The sequence below is a fragment of the Sinohyriopsis cumingii genome, chromosome 2, assembly GCF_028554795.1.
Source record: "Sinohyriopsis cumingii isolate HCF-2022 chromosome 2, ASM2855479v2, whole genome shotgun sequence".
NCBI classification, from domain to species: domain Eukaryota; kingdom Metazoa; phylum Mollusca; class Bivalvia; order Unionida; family Unionidae; genus Sinohyriopsis; species Sinohyriopsis cumingii.
In genome coordinates this window covers 122019161-122038002 of record NC_142962.1, presented here as the reverse complement: position 1 = coordinate 122038002, position 18842 = coordinate 122019161, and the positions used below count along the sequence as shown (strand labels likewise).

At 35.4% G+C, this 18842-nt stretch overlaps 1 protein-coding gene across 1 annotated transcript in view; it reads left to right on the top strand.

The window, feature by feature from the left end:
* The window catches only part of LOC149805725 (uncharacterized), a 109784-nt gene that overhangs the window by 78645 nt on the left and 12297 nt on the right, over window positions 1-18842 (top strand). The window contains exons 18-20 of the mRNA XM_089934696.1: window positions 8335-8374; window positions 9541-9690; window positions 12053-12198. Of these exons, the coding sequence (XP_089790822.1) occupies window positions 8335-8374; window positions 9541-9690; window positions 12053-12198 (336 nt within the window). The remainder of the gene's footprint in view (window positions 1-8334; window positions 8375-9540; window positions 9691-12052; window positions 12199-18842) is intronic.

The following is an 18842-nucleotide window of genomic DNA, read 5'->3' as shown; positions in this document are numbered from 1 at the left end:
CTTTTGTTTCTGTTAGTAATAGCTTTCATCCAAATAATTGACCAGACTGAGTTTGATTGCTAGTATTCTATGTGATCATTTAGCAGGGATAAATAGTTGACTCGTAGACCACTCATTTTCTGCATTAAAAATATCTTTATTATTATTAGAGTTCAAACAGTTTTAGAATGGTTTCTCCATTGTTATTTAGTGTAGTTATAGTCTGAGAGTGTCAGACTCACAAATTTGATTTTAATAGAATAACTTCCTTTGTTTTTATTGGATTTCATCCAAATTTGGTATGCAGCTTGGTTTTAATGAGACCATATCAGATTTGCTAGCCTTAGCAGTTTGACTAAATTTTCCTGACTTATATATCAGACTTATGGAATAGTGGTAAAAATTACAAAAATATCATCAATTTGGTCAAATCCAGATATTGGTTTGTCCAGGTTTGGTCTGGATGTAGGTTTTCATAATAAATTCAGAAGAAATGGTCAAGGAACCAGACAAACTCTACATGATTACCCAAGACACTTTAATTTGCCAATATTTTTAATGTAAAATGCCAGATGATAAAGCTTTTGCTCTACGGATTATTTAGAAATCAGCCTCTTAAAAGGTAACAATCCAGATTGAAGTCCATATTTTTAATACATTGGACATAATGTGTCAATTTGAGTGTTCATGGTGGTTGAGATGATTGCTGCCACCATGTGAAAGACAAAAAGAAAACACAGAAAGATTACAATGAGTAGCGAGATCTAGCAAGTAGCTGTTGACCTCCACAGTGTATGGAACTGCAATTTCTGAAACTGATATGAAAGCTATTAGGGTAGAAATGTACTTTATGGATTTTCGTATTGAACACTATGTTGCATATGCTGCATCAGATCACACTTCTGAACATTTGAATGCTTCAAAGTCAACAGTATCGGTATACGATTTTTCTTTCTTACACCTATCTGAAAATTGGGCTAACTTGGGAGGAAAATATTGACCACCTAACTGAGGTCTCATTATGGTGTACTTTGATTATTATCTAAATTTCTGAACCTAAGTGAGGTTTATTTTGAAAATCTTATCTTAAAGGTGGTCTTCCTTTCTTTAGCACCAGTGAACAAGAAGGAATGTAATTCATGCATTTTTGTTGGACAAGGGTTGCCTATGTTTCAATGGCAACTACAGTTCAGTTTTCATATTTTTTGTCAGCCTGGCTTTCTTGCTTAGAGTTATCTACCTTTGATAATCTCAGTCACACCCATGCTAGGGATCAGGATACACTTTTTTTTATCAGTCTGAGCTTTTTGGATTAATTAAAGAGGATAAGAATGGATTATCTTGATTGTCAACAGCTTATAACGGAATTATCTCTTCCCTCCCCTCTTCAACTTTTTGTGTCTGTATGGTGAGGGAAATAAACCTTGATTTAATTTTGTAACACTTGTTATGTATATTTGATTTACTTGTATCTGATTTAATATATATTTATTTCAGTTTAATTTTTTGTCACTTTTAAATTTAATTTTTCATTACTTGATATTGTTACGTAAATTTGTTCACTAGAGTTGATATATTTTTTTTCAGAAAGTAGTTTGACCTTGACTGTTAGTTTATAAACACCAGGTGTTGATCTAAATCCTGACTTTGTTTCAAAATTTGTAGCAACCTTCGTGAACAAGTTCTGTTTATTTTAAAATGATTGTTTTCGAGGTCATGATGGGACTTTGTCTTTAAGGTGTAAACAATTAATTTTTTTATTTCTTAGAGTGAAATGATTGGTTTTCATCAGGCCACACTGGGTAAACATGGTCTGTAACAAGTACTTGCTTTCTATAACTTTTAAGAAGATGATTACATGACCCCTTGTTTACGTTAAGAATATGATATAAGCCATGTTTTGGAGAATTAATGTCAGTAGAAGCTGGGCTGTTAAACTGTTAGTATTATGTTGTGCTGTTTGGAGTTATTTCAAATTACTTGGTTTGGAGTTATTTCAAATCACTTGGATTCAAAAGGATTAATTTTGTTATTTTTCCGGAAAGTATGTGTGCTCATGTAATATTGTGGAACAAGAACAGTTTTTTATAAAAAAAAAATTATTCAGCTATCAGAAACCAGAGTGATAATTCTTGTTTCTACAAGGAACTGTAGACTTCCACACTACAGATTGCAGCATACGTCCTCTTCCATCTTGGATTCTTCATTGGGATTCGAACTTGAAATCTGTAGAACATTTTATTATTAGGGCTACTAAAATTTTATTCTTGGATTATTTTGGATTTGATTCTATAAAACCATTACTTTATAATTTCTTTATTTTTACAGAATTTTTCCAGGGAAATAAATTATTGTATTTTTTCAAAGCTTGTTGTTTTCACTCTTTCTTGTGTTACTGTTTATTTGTCCGAGTGGTCTAAAGCGCTGTCTGTTACGGATCACTGCCATCTCACCTCTGTCTGCGTGGGTTCGAGTCTAGAATTCGGCCAATGTGGTTATGTGAGAAAGCTTGCCAGTAGCCTCTTATGGATCGGTGGTTCTTCTCAGAATTTTCCCGGGTTCTTCCTCCACCATTAATACCGGCCGCCATACGTAGCCTATCGTGTGCTGAAAAATGGCATTAAACCCCACATCAACAACAACAATAACAACTGTTTATTTGAGCCTAAACATGTGACAAAAGATAATTGTCTGCTATTATAACTGAATTCCCTGTTCCCTCCCATCTCCAACTTTCATTTTGTGTATGTATGATAGGGCGGGGTTGAATCTAGGATGCACGATCATGCAAATCCTCCTCCCAATTTAAGATTTCCTGCAAGATTTTTAGTCCTATGTGGGCTAAATTGCGCAAAAAATAAGAATTGTGTGCATTTTTTTTTGTTAAGAATGCCCAGTTGTCACTCTTGGCGAATATGTTTACTTGTATAGTTGTAAATATATCAAGGATTTCTGTGTGTCATGTGCTCAGTTCCGATTGGTTAATAACAAAGGTCAGAAGAGCATGTTTGATACAAAGGCTGGCTGGGCGGGACAACATGTTAAATGGCTAAATCAGTTAAAACTTGGACCCTTTTTCATTATTGTAGCAGTTACACTTCTAATAATAGGGTGCAGAAGTTGCTGTCAATAGGCACAATGACAGCGAACAAACACTTCCTCAGGCTAATCCCGTAACGGACTAGTGATAATGTGCTTAAAGATGGCAACGATTAAACTAAGGGTCCAGAATTGCATAGCAACAGTGATAGAATCTGAATTAATGCAGAAAGTATGATGTAGTCCATTCATTAGCATCTTAATTGATGAGAGTACAGACATTTCAAATACCAAGAAGCTGGTCATTTATGCCAGAATCATTGAACCAACCATGTTTGTTTTTACAACTCATTTTCTTGGTAATGTGTCAGTGGATGGCCAATCACACACTGCTGAAGTTCTTTTCAAAGAAGTTGTCGAGTTCTTGGAAAAGAAGGAGATTCCTCTTTAAAAAGATGATGGTTTTGTCAGTGATGGTGCATCAGTGATGACAGGTTGCAAAAGTGGTGTAGCAACACAGTTAAAGGAGAAAAGCCCTCACTTGATCAGCATTCATTGTCTGGCTCATAGATTGAATTTCAACTGAAAGTCAGAGAGGTGCATGAAATAAGATGGCTGTCATTTTATGATGCACTATTTGCAATTTTTCACAGCTGGGGCATGGGCTCTCGTGAATTATTTAAAAAAATATGACAAGATAAAAGAGTGTAAAGAGTTGTTGAATAAATTCATAGACTACAGATTTGTGGTATGCATGAATATTATGATGGATATCATACCTCACTTATCACAGCTAAATATGCTTTTACAGAAATCTGACTTGGATATAGCAGCTGTGTCATATCCACTTGATATTTTGAATTCTACCTTACAGAAAGTAGACATGGGGAAAATCCTATTACTATACCTGTATGTCTGAAAAATTGAAATCATCTAAGGATGGAGACAAAACTATAATCCCTTACAATGGTGTTGAGCTCAAGTTATACAGGAGCACATTGAAAAAAGTTTCAGCTGATGTGTCTAACCTTTGCCATGAGTTTGTTACAAATTTGCAGGTGGAGATGGCTGCAAGATTTCCAAAGAACAGCACACAGGTGGCAACAGCATATGAGGTTCTTGGTCTACGTAACCTCACATTCCTATCTTCAGAAGAACAAGAAATGTATGATTATGACAAGATAAAACCTCTCTTGAGGTCATTTTGGTCATGAGAAAAAAATAAAAAGAAGCTATCAGTCCCCCTTTGTGTGACCCAAAAAATGTTTTGACAGAGTGGTCTCTTGCTAAGACTCATTAAAAGAGAAATGTACCCTAGAGACAAAGTGTGCAGACTCTGGCAGATTGTACATCAACATCATGCAGACATATTTCCAAATCAAAAAATAGCATCAGTGGCCATGGTTATGCCATACCAAACCACTGACTTTGAGAGAGGATTCAGCAGTAAAAATCGAATCAAAACTGCAGGAAGAAGCTGTCTAGAAGAACAGGTTCTGAACAGATTCATAATGATTTCAATTGAAGAACCTCCTCTGAGAGACTTCAACTTGAACAAGGCATTGGTAGAGTTGAGGATAAGGAAGGACAGGAGGCTATTTAGGAAATAGTGATCATATTTGCATAATAATGCAGTCACAATTACAGTCTGTCTGGATGCAGATGCATATATGTTCCAGTAAAGAGTTAACTGTTATAGAAAGTGTATATATACTTTCCCTAATTAATTTTGTGCTTTGGACTTTACCTTAAAAATTATTTTGTCATCCATGAAAGGAAAATATGTGCTCTTCTGATCTTTCTTAGTATGGAATTGTAACCAATCAGAATTGAGCATGTGACACACAGGAAGTACATGACACTTTTATTAAGATTGGCCGGAGGAGTGACATTATTTGCAGTCTGTGGTTTGATTCTTTAATGGTTAGTGTGTAGATAGAATGTTACTAGAAACCATAAGACTTTGATTTCAGTTTTAAGTGTTATACTATAAAATACAGAATACATGAGATGCATTTAATGCACTTATTATTCTTGCTCTTTTTGAATACATTAGGAAGAATAAAACTTGGGTTAATTTTGTTTTACATGTCTGCTGCTATTATAACTGAAGTCTCTCTTCCCTCTCCTCACCGCTCCAATGGCCTAATGGTTAGAGCATCTGCCTTGGATGCGGTGGTCGTGGGTTCGATCCACGGCAGTCATACCAAAGACTTACAAAAATGGTACTAACAGCTGCCTCGCTTGGCGCTCAGCATTAAGAGGTTAGTGTTAGGACTGGTGGACTGGTGTCAGGATAATGTGATTGGGTGGGACATCATGCTACATGTCAGTGGAATGATGCTCCAGTGCTAGACATCACTATAAACTGTCACACTGCAGACATCGTAGTGATATGATTGAAAAATTGTTAAAACTACGTTATAAATCCAAACCACACTCTTCCCTCCCCCCTCCAGCTTTCATTTTGTGTATGTATGGTGGGGGGAATAAAACTTTTTAAATGTTGTAATACTTGTCTGCTATTATAACTGTATTCCCTGTTCCCTTCCTTCTCCAATTTCCTTTAGTCCTTGTCAAGTTAAGAAAAGGACAATATTCTGTATGACAAAAAGTGACTAAGGCATCAGACTGCGACTGTTATTTTTTGTTCTAGATCTCCAATTACTAATTGGAGCAGATTACTTTCACCTTGTACTAGAGACTAGTGCTAGGAAAATAGATAGGAATGCAATAATAACAGATAGGTGTTACATAATTAAAATTAGTTTCAGATCAGAAACTACATTTCTAAACACAAATTTAATTTCACCACATGTACATCATCAAATTTTTTGGATGACTATATGCTGGGTAAGAAGGGAGCCTGTCGATATGGAGTCCAAATGTCAAGATCAATGTGACAGAAAAAAAATGGTTTTTTTTGCATAAAATGTTTTAGTTTATGTTGGTTGAAAAATCTTGTTTGAGATTTTATTGGCACACTTAAGTTCAGGGTTAAACTTTTTTCGTTACAAGATAAGATTCTAATACTTTGCATTTATTGGTTTTTTTTTCATACTGTGATAGGAAATGGTTACTTTGCATAACATGCAGATGTAGAATTCTTTAGAATTAAAGGTTTGAAAGGAAACAATAATTTATGCTCATTTCAATGTTTCCACGTAGCAACATAATGCACGTCAGCAAAGTAAAGTTAGGATTTGTATTCTGTATATTTAAATGGCTTTAAATGCCATCATGGAATTCATGACAATACCATCCGTATAACAGGAACCATGTTAAAATGAAAGGTCTTGTTGTGCTATAGCCAGATTTGTTTCATGTGACTTTTATTGGTTTTGTACATGATCATCTTTTCTGACATATATGTTTTGGAGAGTCTTGAAAGAGAAACATCTTCAGATTTGGTTGTCGTTGTTGTTGTTGTTGTCGTGGGGCTTAACGCCATTTTTCAGCATACGATAGGCTATACATGGCGGCCAGTATTAATGGTGGAGGAAGAACCCGGGAAAACCCCGGAAAGAACCACCGACCCTCGAGAAGCTACTGGCAAGCTTTCTCACATACCCACATTGGCTGAATCTTAGACTCGAACCGCCGCAGACAGAGGTGAGATGGCAGTGATCCGTAACGAAGAGCGCTTTAGACCACTCAGCCACTCGTTGCCCCACAGATTTGGTAAATGCATGTTTTATAATCCAAAATGTTCTTTAATTCCATTCAGTAATGGTCATATGTTAACCTTGAATTTTTTTTATTTCATCGTGGAAAAGACCTGGAAATTTATATTTAAAAAAGCATGGGAACCGTGGAAAAAGCTAATAAACTTCAGCTTGCTGCTTCATCAACAACTCATCCAGAACTAGTGATGTTTATAAATGCCAGAGAGAACCTTGATGTAATTTGATTGGAGTTCGGTTTACTAAATTTCTTGTAAAAATGAATCTTACTTAGTTAATAGTGTTGCTGGTGATTTATTTCACACACTTTTTCCAGACAGTAAATTGTAAATTATTACTCATGTGCTAGAAGGAAAACAATTCAGTAAAACGATCGCACAGAATTCAGATCATCAATGAAAGATGGTAGATTGGAATCAATAATGATTGATTCAACAAGGCGTGGAAAAGGCTCCCATAAATAGTCAGTGCCTGAGTGTGTGTTGCATTCTTGCACCTTCTGAACTTCTGAATGGGCACTGAATGGAACAGGGCCCATTCAGAACATGCAAGAATGCAACTCGTGCGTATTTGACATTAAATAATTAAGCTACAATCGTACTTTACCAATGGTTATAGATGTTGTAAATAGTTACGTATGCATTAAAGTTTTAAAAATCAATATTTGTTCCTGAAAATCAGTATTTTTGTCATAAGTCTTCAGTATTTTTTTTTTAATCTGGGGTTGGCAGCTATGGCTTGTTATAATTTATGCGTTTTGGAAATCAAACATCATTACAATCATGCTTTGTATCATTCCTGCTTATGGGTTTATAATTTTGGACGGGATCATTTGGTCAACAGATATAATTTTTTTATTAAATAGTGATAGTGATGGAGTTAAATTCATTTAATACATTATTTTGAATAAATAAGAACATACCGGTAATGTATTCATTCTTTAGCATTTCAATAGATTGAAGGCTGACAATGTCAAAGTCACATGGAGCAATTATTTAAATTTTATCTAGATAATTGTCATCAGACATATTGTGTTTACTATGAAAATCAAATACATTATATCAATAATGGTGTATCAGTCAAAAGATCAAGGAGAAAGTGGTCAGTTTCTTAGATTTCTTTTTGGGGAAAGGAAATGCTTATGTCTTTGGATTGGCTTGAAACTTTTATCCAGGTTCAAAACATGGTAAATCTTGGAATTCATGACAATACAAGCCTTATAACAGGAACCATGTTAAAATGAAAGGTCTTGTTGTGCTATACTGTATAATGGGAAGTTTCTCTAGTCTTTATCATACAAAACTTGCAATCATCATACATTCCAAAAATTGAACTTGTAATAATCAATTACAGCAAAATGGAAAATTACAACATGGAATAATCAATAACCTGAAGTTGTCTTGCTTCAGCTGTCAGGTCCTTGGTCCCCAAGACATTCCCTTATCTAGTTACATCTTTACCAGTGGTCTTGTCTTAGCTTATCAGATGCCTTTATTTTGTTGTTATTGTTTATCATTTGTACAGTATGGCTTTATGGATAGATGTTCAACTGTAGCCATTTTATAAATACTTTGGTATCCACTGATGTAACACAGCAAGGTACATCAAATATCTTTTTTATTTAAATTTACAGAATTGATGGAGTGTCAAACGAGAGTTGACTATCATAAAGAGTAAGTGACCTTTGCATCTATAGCACATTTATAGTTACGTTTTGCCCACATTCGGAAGTTTACCTGTAAAATGTATTTTGCTAAGACTGAATTAGTGAGAAATGAGGCATAGAAGTCACTTTTCCTTTGTTATCAAAAGTTTGTTCAGAATTTGGTTATGCTTTTTCAGCAATGCTTTGACTGAGTGCTCAATATGCACTCCTTGTCCTTGTGATTATCTGTTCCAGTTATCGATAATTAATCAAAAGTAGTTAAACTTTAAAGTGTTATTTCGATGTGTCATCAAGTTTGATAACAGTTATATTTCTTATGTAGGCTGTATCTAGCCTATAATACTGTGGGATATTTTGGAATGCACAATGTAATAAACAAAATTAGTTTGAAATTATTTTTTTTAATTGAATTAAATGTCAGATTTTTAGGAACTGTCTTGTCATTTCTACATTAAAACCAGTATTGCAGTTAGTTGTAAGTTATTTTCAAAGTCATCATCATGGTGTGCTTTGATGAAAAGATAGTATGGACCCTTTTTTAATATATAACATTGTTTTTTATCCGGACCAGTCCCTTGAGTCAAGGGTTTGGGGGTGGGGCTTGCACTTTATTTAATTAAATTTGATTGGTGGAGTTGATTCATTGTTCTAAGTGTTTTACATTGACCTGTCCAAAGTTATTGATGAATGATGGGGTCTTTTGAAAAATGACACTCTTCCCTTTTAAACCTGAATTCAGACCAACAATCTTGATGAGAACCAATGTTCCTGAGGGAAAGTCTAACACTTGTATTATAATTGGAGCAACCACTGGTTGGTCAATGAATAAATTTATTAAATGTAGCGAGTAAGCTAATTTTAAATAAAAAAATTGTTCACAAAAATTATGTGATGAAAACAAATGTGCAATAGAAATGCTGACTTCTACACAAATGGATGATTCTAAAAGTTGTATCAGGGTGTAACAGAGATGCCTTCCATTCTGGAGTTTGCCAAATTATTATGAATTTTTAGTGCAAATTCTGCATTTCTAATTATATTGAGAGAAGAAAAAAATCAGGAAAAAAAATTGCTTGATAACATTTTGAACAGAAGTTTGCTCTGTGTACATGACCTGGAGTTATAAAATTTCATTATGAATAATTTTCATAATGAAAGTATTTTTTTTTGCAGGATTAAAAAAAATCTGATGTCCAAAGTTGATGCATTGGTTCAGGAAGTAGAGGAAGTTCAAAAGAAGATAGACTACAATCAGAAAAGAAATACAGATGAGCAAAGAAAGCTTTTGGATGATCTAGAGCAACAGATCAATGTCCATCAGAGGTTTGTATATATAAGAAAGCACTTGATGGTAACATTGCAAATGTGCAGTGTTTCATCTTTTTTTTTTAAACAACCTAATGCCATTGAAATCGAGATCAGGGTTCTGCTTTGGAGTTTTGCATTTTTGTAGAGGATTAAAAATTTAAAGTAAAGATATTCCACATATATGCTGCACTGACATTCCTTGTCAGAAAAATTGTGTATTTGTGTTTTGGGAAGCTCTTTCAGATAATATATTAAAATTATGACTATCTACCATCAAATGAGGCTTATTACTGAACACAGAAAACCTCTGAATGACTTAATCTCAAGTACCACTTGGCAGAATTTGACAATTTCAAAGAAAACATCTTGGCATTATGCTCTTTCAAATTTGTAAAACACTTCTCAAGAGAATTTTACCAATTTTTGTTTTTGTGTCAGGATAATGTGACTGGGTGGGACATCATGCTACATGTCTGCGGCATGATGCCTCAGTGCTAGACATCACTATAAACTGCCACATTGCAGACATCATAGTGATATGACTGAAAAATTGTTGAAGCTATGTTAAAAATCCAAATCACATCTCACACACACAAACCAGTAATTAAAGTGATTTGATGTGATCTGATTTGGATTTTTAAATGATGAAGCATTACTAAGTATTAAAAAATGCAAGCTTTAACTGTATTCATCTCTGAAACTGTTCATAAGAATTTTGCCTATTTTTAACCCCTCTAAAACATTCAAATATGAAGAAATTTCAGGTTTATATAATGTGATGCCAATTTGCCATTAAATATGGCCACCATTACTGTAAATATTCTCTGTATCCTTATGTTGAAAGAGCTGTAGTCGTTATTGTGCTTGTTGTAATCATCGTTGTAATTATAATCATTTTTATCATTCATCAATGTCAGATTTTTGCACTGAGGTTAATACTTCCAATATGTTTGCCATTACTGTCAAGAAATTTGATTGGTCTATGCATCATATAATGGTATTGCTTTATTATGTTAAAAATAGGTCACTGACCCTACACCATATATTTTCATGTACACTGAGATATTAGTTGATTGTTTCCCTCTCATTTGCGAAATCATCTTCTCTTCTGGTCTTCACAAATTCGTCAAATGATTTTATTTTCTTCAAATCTTCTGGGCGATTCTGGGTCATTGATGTCTGTGCACAAATCACTGTATTGTGTCACTTTAAAATTTGTTCCATTGTTTCAATTTATTTTTGAAATTTCCCTGAATACCAATGAAAAGGAATCCAATTTAGCTTCCATATCTTGGCTGTCGTTGTATATTCAAAAAAAACAAAAAACGTTAGCATACTTAAAAGAACCTAAAGTTGGCTTCCAAGGTCAGCTTGCTTTTCAATAAAATAACCTTTTTACTGATATTCTTGAAAAAAAAAAATTCAAACCACCCAAAGTCGGCTTCCGAGGTCCAATTGCTTTGTGATAAAAAATAACCTTTGTCATTGATGTCCTGTCGTTAAGTTCAAAGAATGAGTTTGCTGCTCGCTGCCAGTTTTGTTTATTCACCACCTGGGCTTCTAATAACTGTGTGTTTGACATCTGTAGTTATAGTTAATACAAACAAGCATTCATTTCTGCAGGTAAATAATATACATAGCAATAACTTACTTTAATGATGCTTTTATAACCGATGCTAGTGAAAAAAATTGTCACTTGCACTCAGATGAATGTGTTTTCAATAATGATTTTTATTTGCGAGATCCTGTCATATAGTTGACCTGGATATAATTTAATCTTGGTTATTTTGCACCTAACATCGTGTCATGTGTGACTGACAGTTGTCTTCAAGAAATTGGTTGATTATTTCCCTCTTGTTTGTTATTTTGTTGGATCCAGTTTTCAGTCGGATAGCATATTCAAACCTTTGAGCACAACCAAACAGGATTTGTTTCTCAATGTTCCTGTCAATGAACAACGTGTCATGTGTTATCGGACATAAGCGATACACGCTACAGGATGGAAGCCTACGCTACATATACAGAGTTCATGGATATATTTTATTCTTTAATGCTCATGATGAGATAAAATGGATTAAATGATAACAATACAAGGTTCGTTCTTTTTTTTATCAAATGAGCATTTTGTTTATCTATTTTATTGCAATGTGCAGTTGTGGGGGGAGGGCACAAATTCAATACAAATTTATTTCATTTCTTAAGTCTTGGGACATATGACCTTTGTCAAAAAAGTTTCACCGTAAGTTCTGGGGCATGATAAAAAATAATTATTTTATCATGTCCCAATTTATATGGTACTTAAAATCCCACTTCACTGGTTACTTGCCTATTGAGCAAGGCAGAACCTATAAATATAACACTTTAAATTTACTTCCAGTGTGAATGAGTGGGAGCTGGAAACCATAACAGAGGATCTAGCTGTATTCCTGTTCCTGAAGGGTACTATGGTGCTTTCTGTCGATATACAGACTCATGAAGGTGCCAAAGTGATTCAGTCCATTTCTCTATCTTCTACACTCCCAGGTAGGCTAGACAGTGTTTTCAAGACATTTCCACTCTAGACCACAGAGCTTAAAATGCTAAAGAAGCAGAAATGTCAGACATCACAAGAAATAGTATATAATGTGGGTGGGCATATAGTAAAACCTTGTCTATCTTTTCATCCATCAATTCAGCCTGCTAATTGCACTCCCAGTCATACTGACATTTAGGCATAAGCTCCAGTACTTCTTGAATCCAACTGGAGCAGAAAGACATAAAACGCTTTCCATCCTCTATGTATTCCACATCAACAAAGGCAAGAAATTCTTCCCATCCTTCCCCTTACCATTGCTAGGTGGTTTCAGCTGTTTCCCCATTTTTAGCTTTCTCTTGATACAACATACAGTTAACCCCATACTTACACAAAAGTAGCATTCTTAAGAGTGGTAGTGTTACTCGAAATAACATAACTTAAAATTTTTGCTCTCAAAAGCCTTTAATTTTCATTGCAAAATATGTAATTCAGTCAACTTTAATAGCATTCCTTTTAGCCATTTACAAATCTTAATTTGTTTTGTTTTAGGCAAATAATTTCATTATTGCTTAGTCTTCAGCACAAAAGAAATAAATAATATTCATATGAAATTATGTTAATGCGAAATTTGCAATTGTTGGCAGATTGACAAAGTTTATATGTTACAGAGGGTAAAGATGTTTACTAAATGTTACAATCATTATTTTGGGCATTAATAGTTATTTATATGAATTTCTCACAGTTGTGGACATCCTTTTTTTACCTTGTACTTAAACACGGTACTAATGGTGCAGATTGTTGGCTGCTTTTGCATACACATCTGATATTTATTGACTTATTTAATAACAAACATTGATTATTTGTGCAGGTGAGCACTTTGTTATTTCTGGAAGAAAAATTTTTTGTCATTGCCTTTCGGAAAATTGGTAGACCATTTCAACAAAATGCGTAAAACACTTGTGATTTAAAGTAACTGCGGACACTCTTGGGACCTGCCTTGTATGTACCTAATATTCATCTACATCTATATGCAGTGTTTGTGTGTTGTGGCAAGAGAGTGTATGGTCCAGTTGCTGGCACTGGGTACAATTATTCTCCATTGATAACTTGGAACTTAGAGGAGACTGTCCTCCCAGTGAATGTAAGTCTGAGCTTGACCTTAGTACCTGTGAATCTGTGGGGTATTTTTCAGACATGAATGATCCGTTTTGACATCAGTTCAGTTTAATACCGTTTCATTTTGTTACAGATGCCGCAGCTAGTACAAGAGGCAACAGTACAGTTGCTGGCCTCAGGTGAATTTGTTCCCCACCACCCCTATTATTTCTTCAATGATAACTTGACACTTATGGGAGATGGTTACAAAAAACCCTGTCCAGCCAAGAGCCGAGTCAACCAGACAGATGAGCTGATAGCTCATGCCAAGCCATCAATCTTATAGCTTATCCTTCATGGAGATATCAAATTGTACACAGAGACAATGGTATGGCCTTGTTCCTGCCCCCCCGTGTTTTTCTCAGATGTTAACAGAATGTCTGATGAGGACAACTCCCAGATTGAGTGTGGGAATAATTTTGATAACTTGCTGTATGCTATGGAGCACATGCAGTAAAGTTTTAAAGTGGTTGTAGAGGAAGTCTACAGTGTTCTGCTGATTTCCAAATACCCATCTCCATCACCTGCAAGCTAGGTCTATAAAGGCTTCAGTGGATTTGGAAGATGACGACAAACAGCCATCCTTCCATCTTCCACAATCAATGAAGGTTAAAAAAAAGCTTGTGACTCTGATAAAATAGGGGATCAGAATGACAGCATTTGGTCATCCAGCTGATAGCCAAGCCAGCCATACTGACCAGCACACTAACCTTCATTTTATATTAGTAAGATAAACCATGGCACTTGTCTGACTATCAGTGGAACAACCAGCTCAGATGTTTTGGTTTATCCTTTGGGGAGATATCAAACTGTACACAGGGACAATGGCACAGCCTCATGTCTGCCCCCTAGAATGTTTTTCTCTAATGTTTGTAGAATGCCTAACGAGGACAATGCCCACATTGAGTGCAGTGATAACTTTGATGACCTACTGTGTACAGATCCTACAGTAAAGCATACAAAATACAGTTTTAAAACAGGTGTAGAGGAAATCTACAGATGTCTGCTAATTTCCAAGTACCCATCCCATCAGCTGCAATTCAGGCTCCATGCCGGTATGGCAATCATTTGCCAACATTCAGTACTGAGCTGCTTTCCTAGGACACAAACATGGCAGCAGTCAATGTGACTATTTGATAAGGTGGACAAAAATGTCTTACATGCCACCGACCAAATAATCATGATCAATACCTTCTCAATGATAGATCTGGCATTGGAAGTAATTTTTTTTACTAGCCAAAAAAGGAGGTAGCAAATATGCATGTTACAAGTCCTGGGTGAACTATTTGCTCAGTGTAGTGATAGACATTCCAGAGGTCCAACCTGTGTGAACAGGTACAGTTTCAGGAGTTTCATTCATGCCCAGACAGACTACTCTTTCACACCTGGCTCTTAATTCATGCCTTCTGTTATGGACAGAATTTCACGAGTTAGAAGGCCCTCCACTCTGAAGGTGTACAAGGGAAACTGGCAGGTTTTCAGGGACTGCTACAACAGTGTTGTACATTTGAGTGCCTCATAATCACAACAGACTAGGTATTTTCTCTGGCTTATTGAGGAGATAAAGTTAAACCAATAAGTTCATAGGTTATTACTCCATGATCTCAGACACATTCATGCATTACAGCAGAGTGGATATGAGCCATGATATGGAGTTGTCAGGCCTATTAATCTTGTTTTTGAATTTATTTGGCCAAAATGCCTCACCCTGTTTTTGAGGTGGAATTTATTATTGGTGCTGACATTGCTGAATTCAAATTCATTTGAGCCTGTAGTCCTGACCATGCAACCAGGCATCATAGCAAAGAACATGCTGCTCTCAATGAGCAGTCAGAATTATCAGCTGTCTCCTCTCCTCCATCAGACAATCTAGATAGGCAGTGATGTAGGACCAGGCCAGCATGCTCAAGCACAGCACACTTAAAAGTGCCATGGAACCTAGCAATGTCATTTTCTTCCACTTAAGCCAGGAAAAGACAATAAAGCTACTCAAGGCCTGGAATCCTGGCTAAAGTGGGTAATACACTCTTTGTATTCCAAAATCTAGAAAGATCCAGTACCCCTCATTAAAATCTTAACTAATGAATTCAGAAATATCTCTGCAAGTGTTGCATTTGAATCCGAGATCCTAAATTACTATCATGGCTACTTCAAATGTTTTTTAATGTGATACTTTAATGCCAGAACTCATAGCTTCAGTGATTTTTGGGTTAAAAAAATGAATTTCTTCTCAAACAACTCAATACAGTGTACATTACATTGTTTTATAAGGATACTGTGAGAATTCTTGACGTGTAAAAATTGCACAAGAAACAAACATCAGAACAGAAAATTAATACCACTGGGAAAATACTGATAGGAATATGCAGAAATAATGATATTATTATTTAAATGGAATATGTGGTGACAATACAACTACTGGTTCTGCAACTTTGCAAAATACATCTTGTACAACTATTCTGTTGATTCTAACAACACTGTAATATGGCAATAATGTATACACACATGAAGTTGACCCACGCTTTACTTTAGTCCCTTGCTAATTAATAGTTTTAGATTTACCAACAAAACTAAGCACGTTTTACCTTTTGACAACAATACATGATTACAGATATTTAGATTGCAAGAAAATAGAAGTTACAATTTTATTAAAAGTACTGGTACCAGTAACACTAAAGGAGGTGGTAATTAAGAATCAGGATGAACAGATTAGTAGTGTAGTAAAGAATCCATATATCAGAATGACATCAAGTATTTTGTCATCATTTTTATCATTAGTTAATGACACTGCTTCAGAATGTTGTGTACTAGATAATAGTAATCCATTTTGTAATACAAATACAAATGGCTTGGAACTAAGTGCGAAAAGGTCTGCAGAAAATATCACCATGATCAAAATATACATAGGAAGAACCGAACACAAACAGGACAAATTTTATCCATCTTGCTTTGAATTTACACAGATCAGTCAGTCTCGTATGTTTTGATGTCATTTAATATTTGCTCAAAGAGAGCATGTACTTTATTTGGTAATACATGATATGAAAGTTTGTCTCGTTATTCTTTTGTTGCCATAGTGGTTCTGCCAACTAGAGATCTACACACACGTAATTATGTTGTATCAGGATTCTCTGATGTTCCCTATGAGCATTAATCTGTTAATTGTTTCTGAATTTAATATGATCTTCCTTCTCTGTGTATGAATATTATTCTGTGCTGAGAACTGCTTTCATTGCCTGCTGTCTGAAATGTATAGCTAGCTTGAACAAGTTACTGTTCTTTATTGTTGTGCAATTTTCAACATCTCAGGTATGGCCCCATGAGTATTCTCTCTTGGATTTCTCTGTTCCAAAAAGAAAAGTTTTCCAAAGGTCTTGCTAGGATTTTATAACTAGGAGCCCAGGTCTCCCATTCTGGTAAAAATAAGGAGTCCCAGAAAACTATGCAAATTATAAGAACTATTTGTTTTTTGCCATTGAGTTTAATTTCTACATTCTTTATAACACTGACATAGCTCTTGTTTGTCCGTCAGAGTGAGTCTGAATTTTGGCAATCCAAGGAAGGTCTTATTCAAAGCAGTTAGCTAGGCGTTACACACTTTCTTACACTTGGTTACTGTCCCATCCATACTATCAGTTCTAGCAACTTTAGCACTCTCCTGACTCTCGTTACAATCTTCATCAGTTTGCGTTTGAACCCCAAAATACTCATTCAAGTTTAAGTCTCAACATGTCATGATTCCAAGGTCACCTGTACTGCTTATTCCGCTACACTCAGAAATGAATACAATAATGAAAGCTCAAGTTGTTTATTTGATGTATTGTTATAAATGACCACATGTACATCTCTGGGTCTTTCTGCCTCTGAATTCAAGCACTGTAAATATCAGTAGATTTTCCCACCCAGCTGCCAGTCAAAGCCTTTGATCTTGCCCTCCAGCCATTGCAGCATGTTCTTTTGATGTGCTCTTATAATGGTGACCTATACAAGGTGGGGTGGCGGCTTTCAGCCACTAAATTATGTCATTGTAAATATCAGCACAGCTAACTGATCAACACATTTTCCCACTAAGCATGTTGCTGAAGCATGACTGGCAAGTCTTGGAATTTTGCCACCCACATATTACATGTGTACGGAGGACTCTTGCCTAAGTGATTTTCTGCGTCCCCAATAAAAGAATTGGCATCCAAATACATGTGATTAAGCATTTCTGAGACCTCTGAGTTTTCACAAACATGAACTCTGCCAAAGATTCACTTCCTTGAATCAGTGCTTTGCTGCCTCTTATGCCTGATTTTTTTCTCTTCCATAATGCTGTACTAGGGTTTAAAGTACAACATTCCCATAGTCTGCTTGTTCAGACATGGGTTTCTTGAATAAATATAATTGGCATATTGTCCATCCAACACGTACATCAATTTTGGGCTCAAAATCACACACTGGTATTTCCAGTGACATTTTCCCAATGTTCAACAGACCGATATATATGAAATTAATTGTCATCATAGCTATCACCAGCCAGTATTTGCCAACTGAAAATGTCATCTGAAGACAAACCCTGTTGTGATTCAGCCATTTTGGTTCCTGTATGGTCCTTATTTGAAACACACATTTGTAAAACTTCCATGATAAAAATAAGGTTAAAACTTCCATAAAATACTTGTTCCAGGGCCAAATGAACCAAACAAATTTAGTTTAACAGCCATTTATGTCGAACCGAAGTATATAGCTTTCTGGATATTGCATCAAGCATTCTGAGACCACTACTGGTAGCGCAAATTACATTGCAAAATGCACTTTTAAAGTTAAAAGTACAATAAAAATTGCATACTGCGCAAAGCACATTTTATATCAGCGATGTTGACATAATATGCAGAATGCGTATCACTGATTTAAAAGTACACGAAATCGTACAAATTATGTGCACTTACTTTTACTGGCATCATTTTCTGACCCAATGTTTTATAAACATTAGACCACAAGGAGGGGGTTAGATGCGATTTTAAATATATATTTGTTTTATTTTCTGACAACCCCACCAGTGATTTCTCATTTTGTTAACACAACTCACAATAGAAGTGATTTTCCTAACCATCCTTTCACTGTCAGAATCAAAATAGTTTGAAATACAACCTCCCACAAAAGTTTTTTTGAAGTGCCATCCCAGGGGTGGGGTGGGATATATGTTTTACTGGAACAGCCCTTATTGGTTTATTCAATAGGCAGGGAGGAACAGTTCCTAGAATAGAACAAAACAATGGCCAATTCCTTTTGATACAGTTTGCTGAAATTTCTAAGGAAACAGATTATCTTTGAAGCACCTATTGTTATGAAAATGTACTCAGCAAATGGAGAAAAAAAAATCTCAGTCATGCAGTACAATTATTTGATGTTGCCACTACAGTAAGAAATGGGCATTTGTTTGGTTCTCCAAAGCTGTCCTTTAGCAGTGACTTCAATAACGCATGCACCCTTCGTCAAAGAAAGCTGATTACAG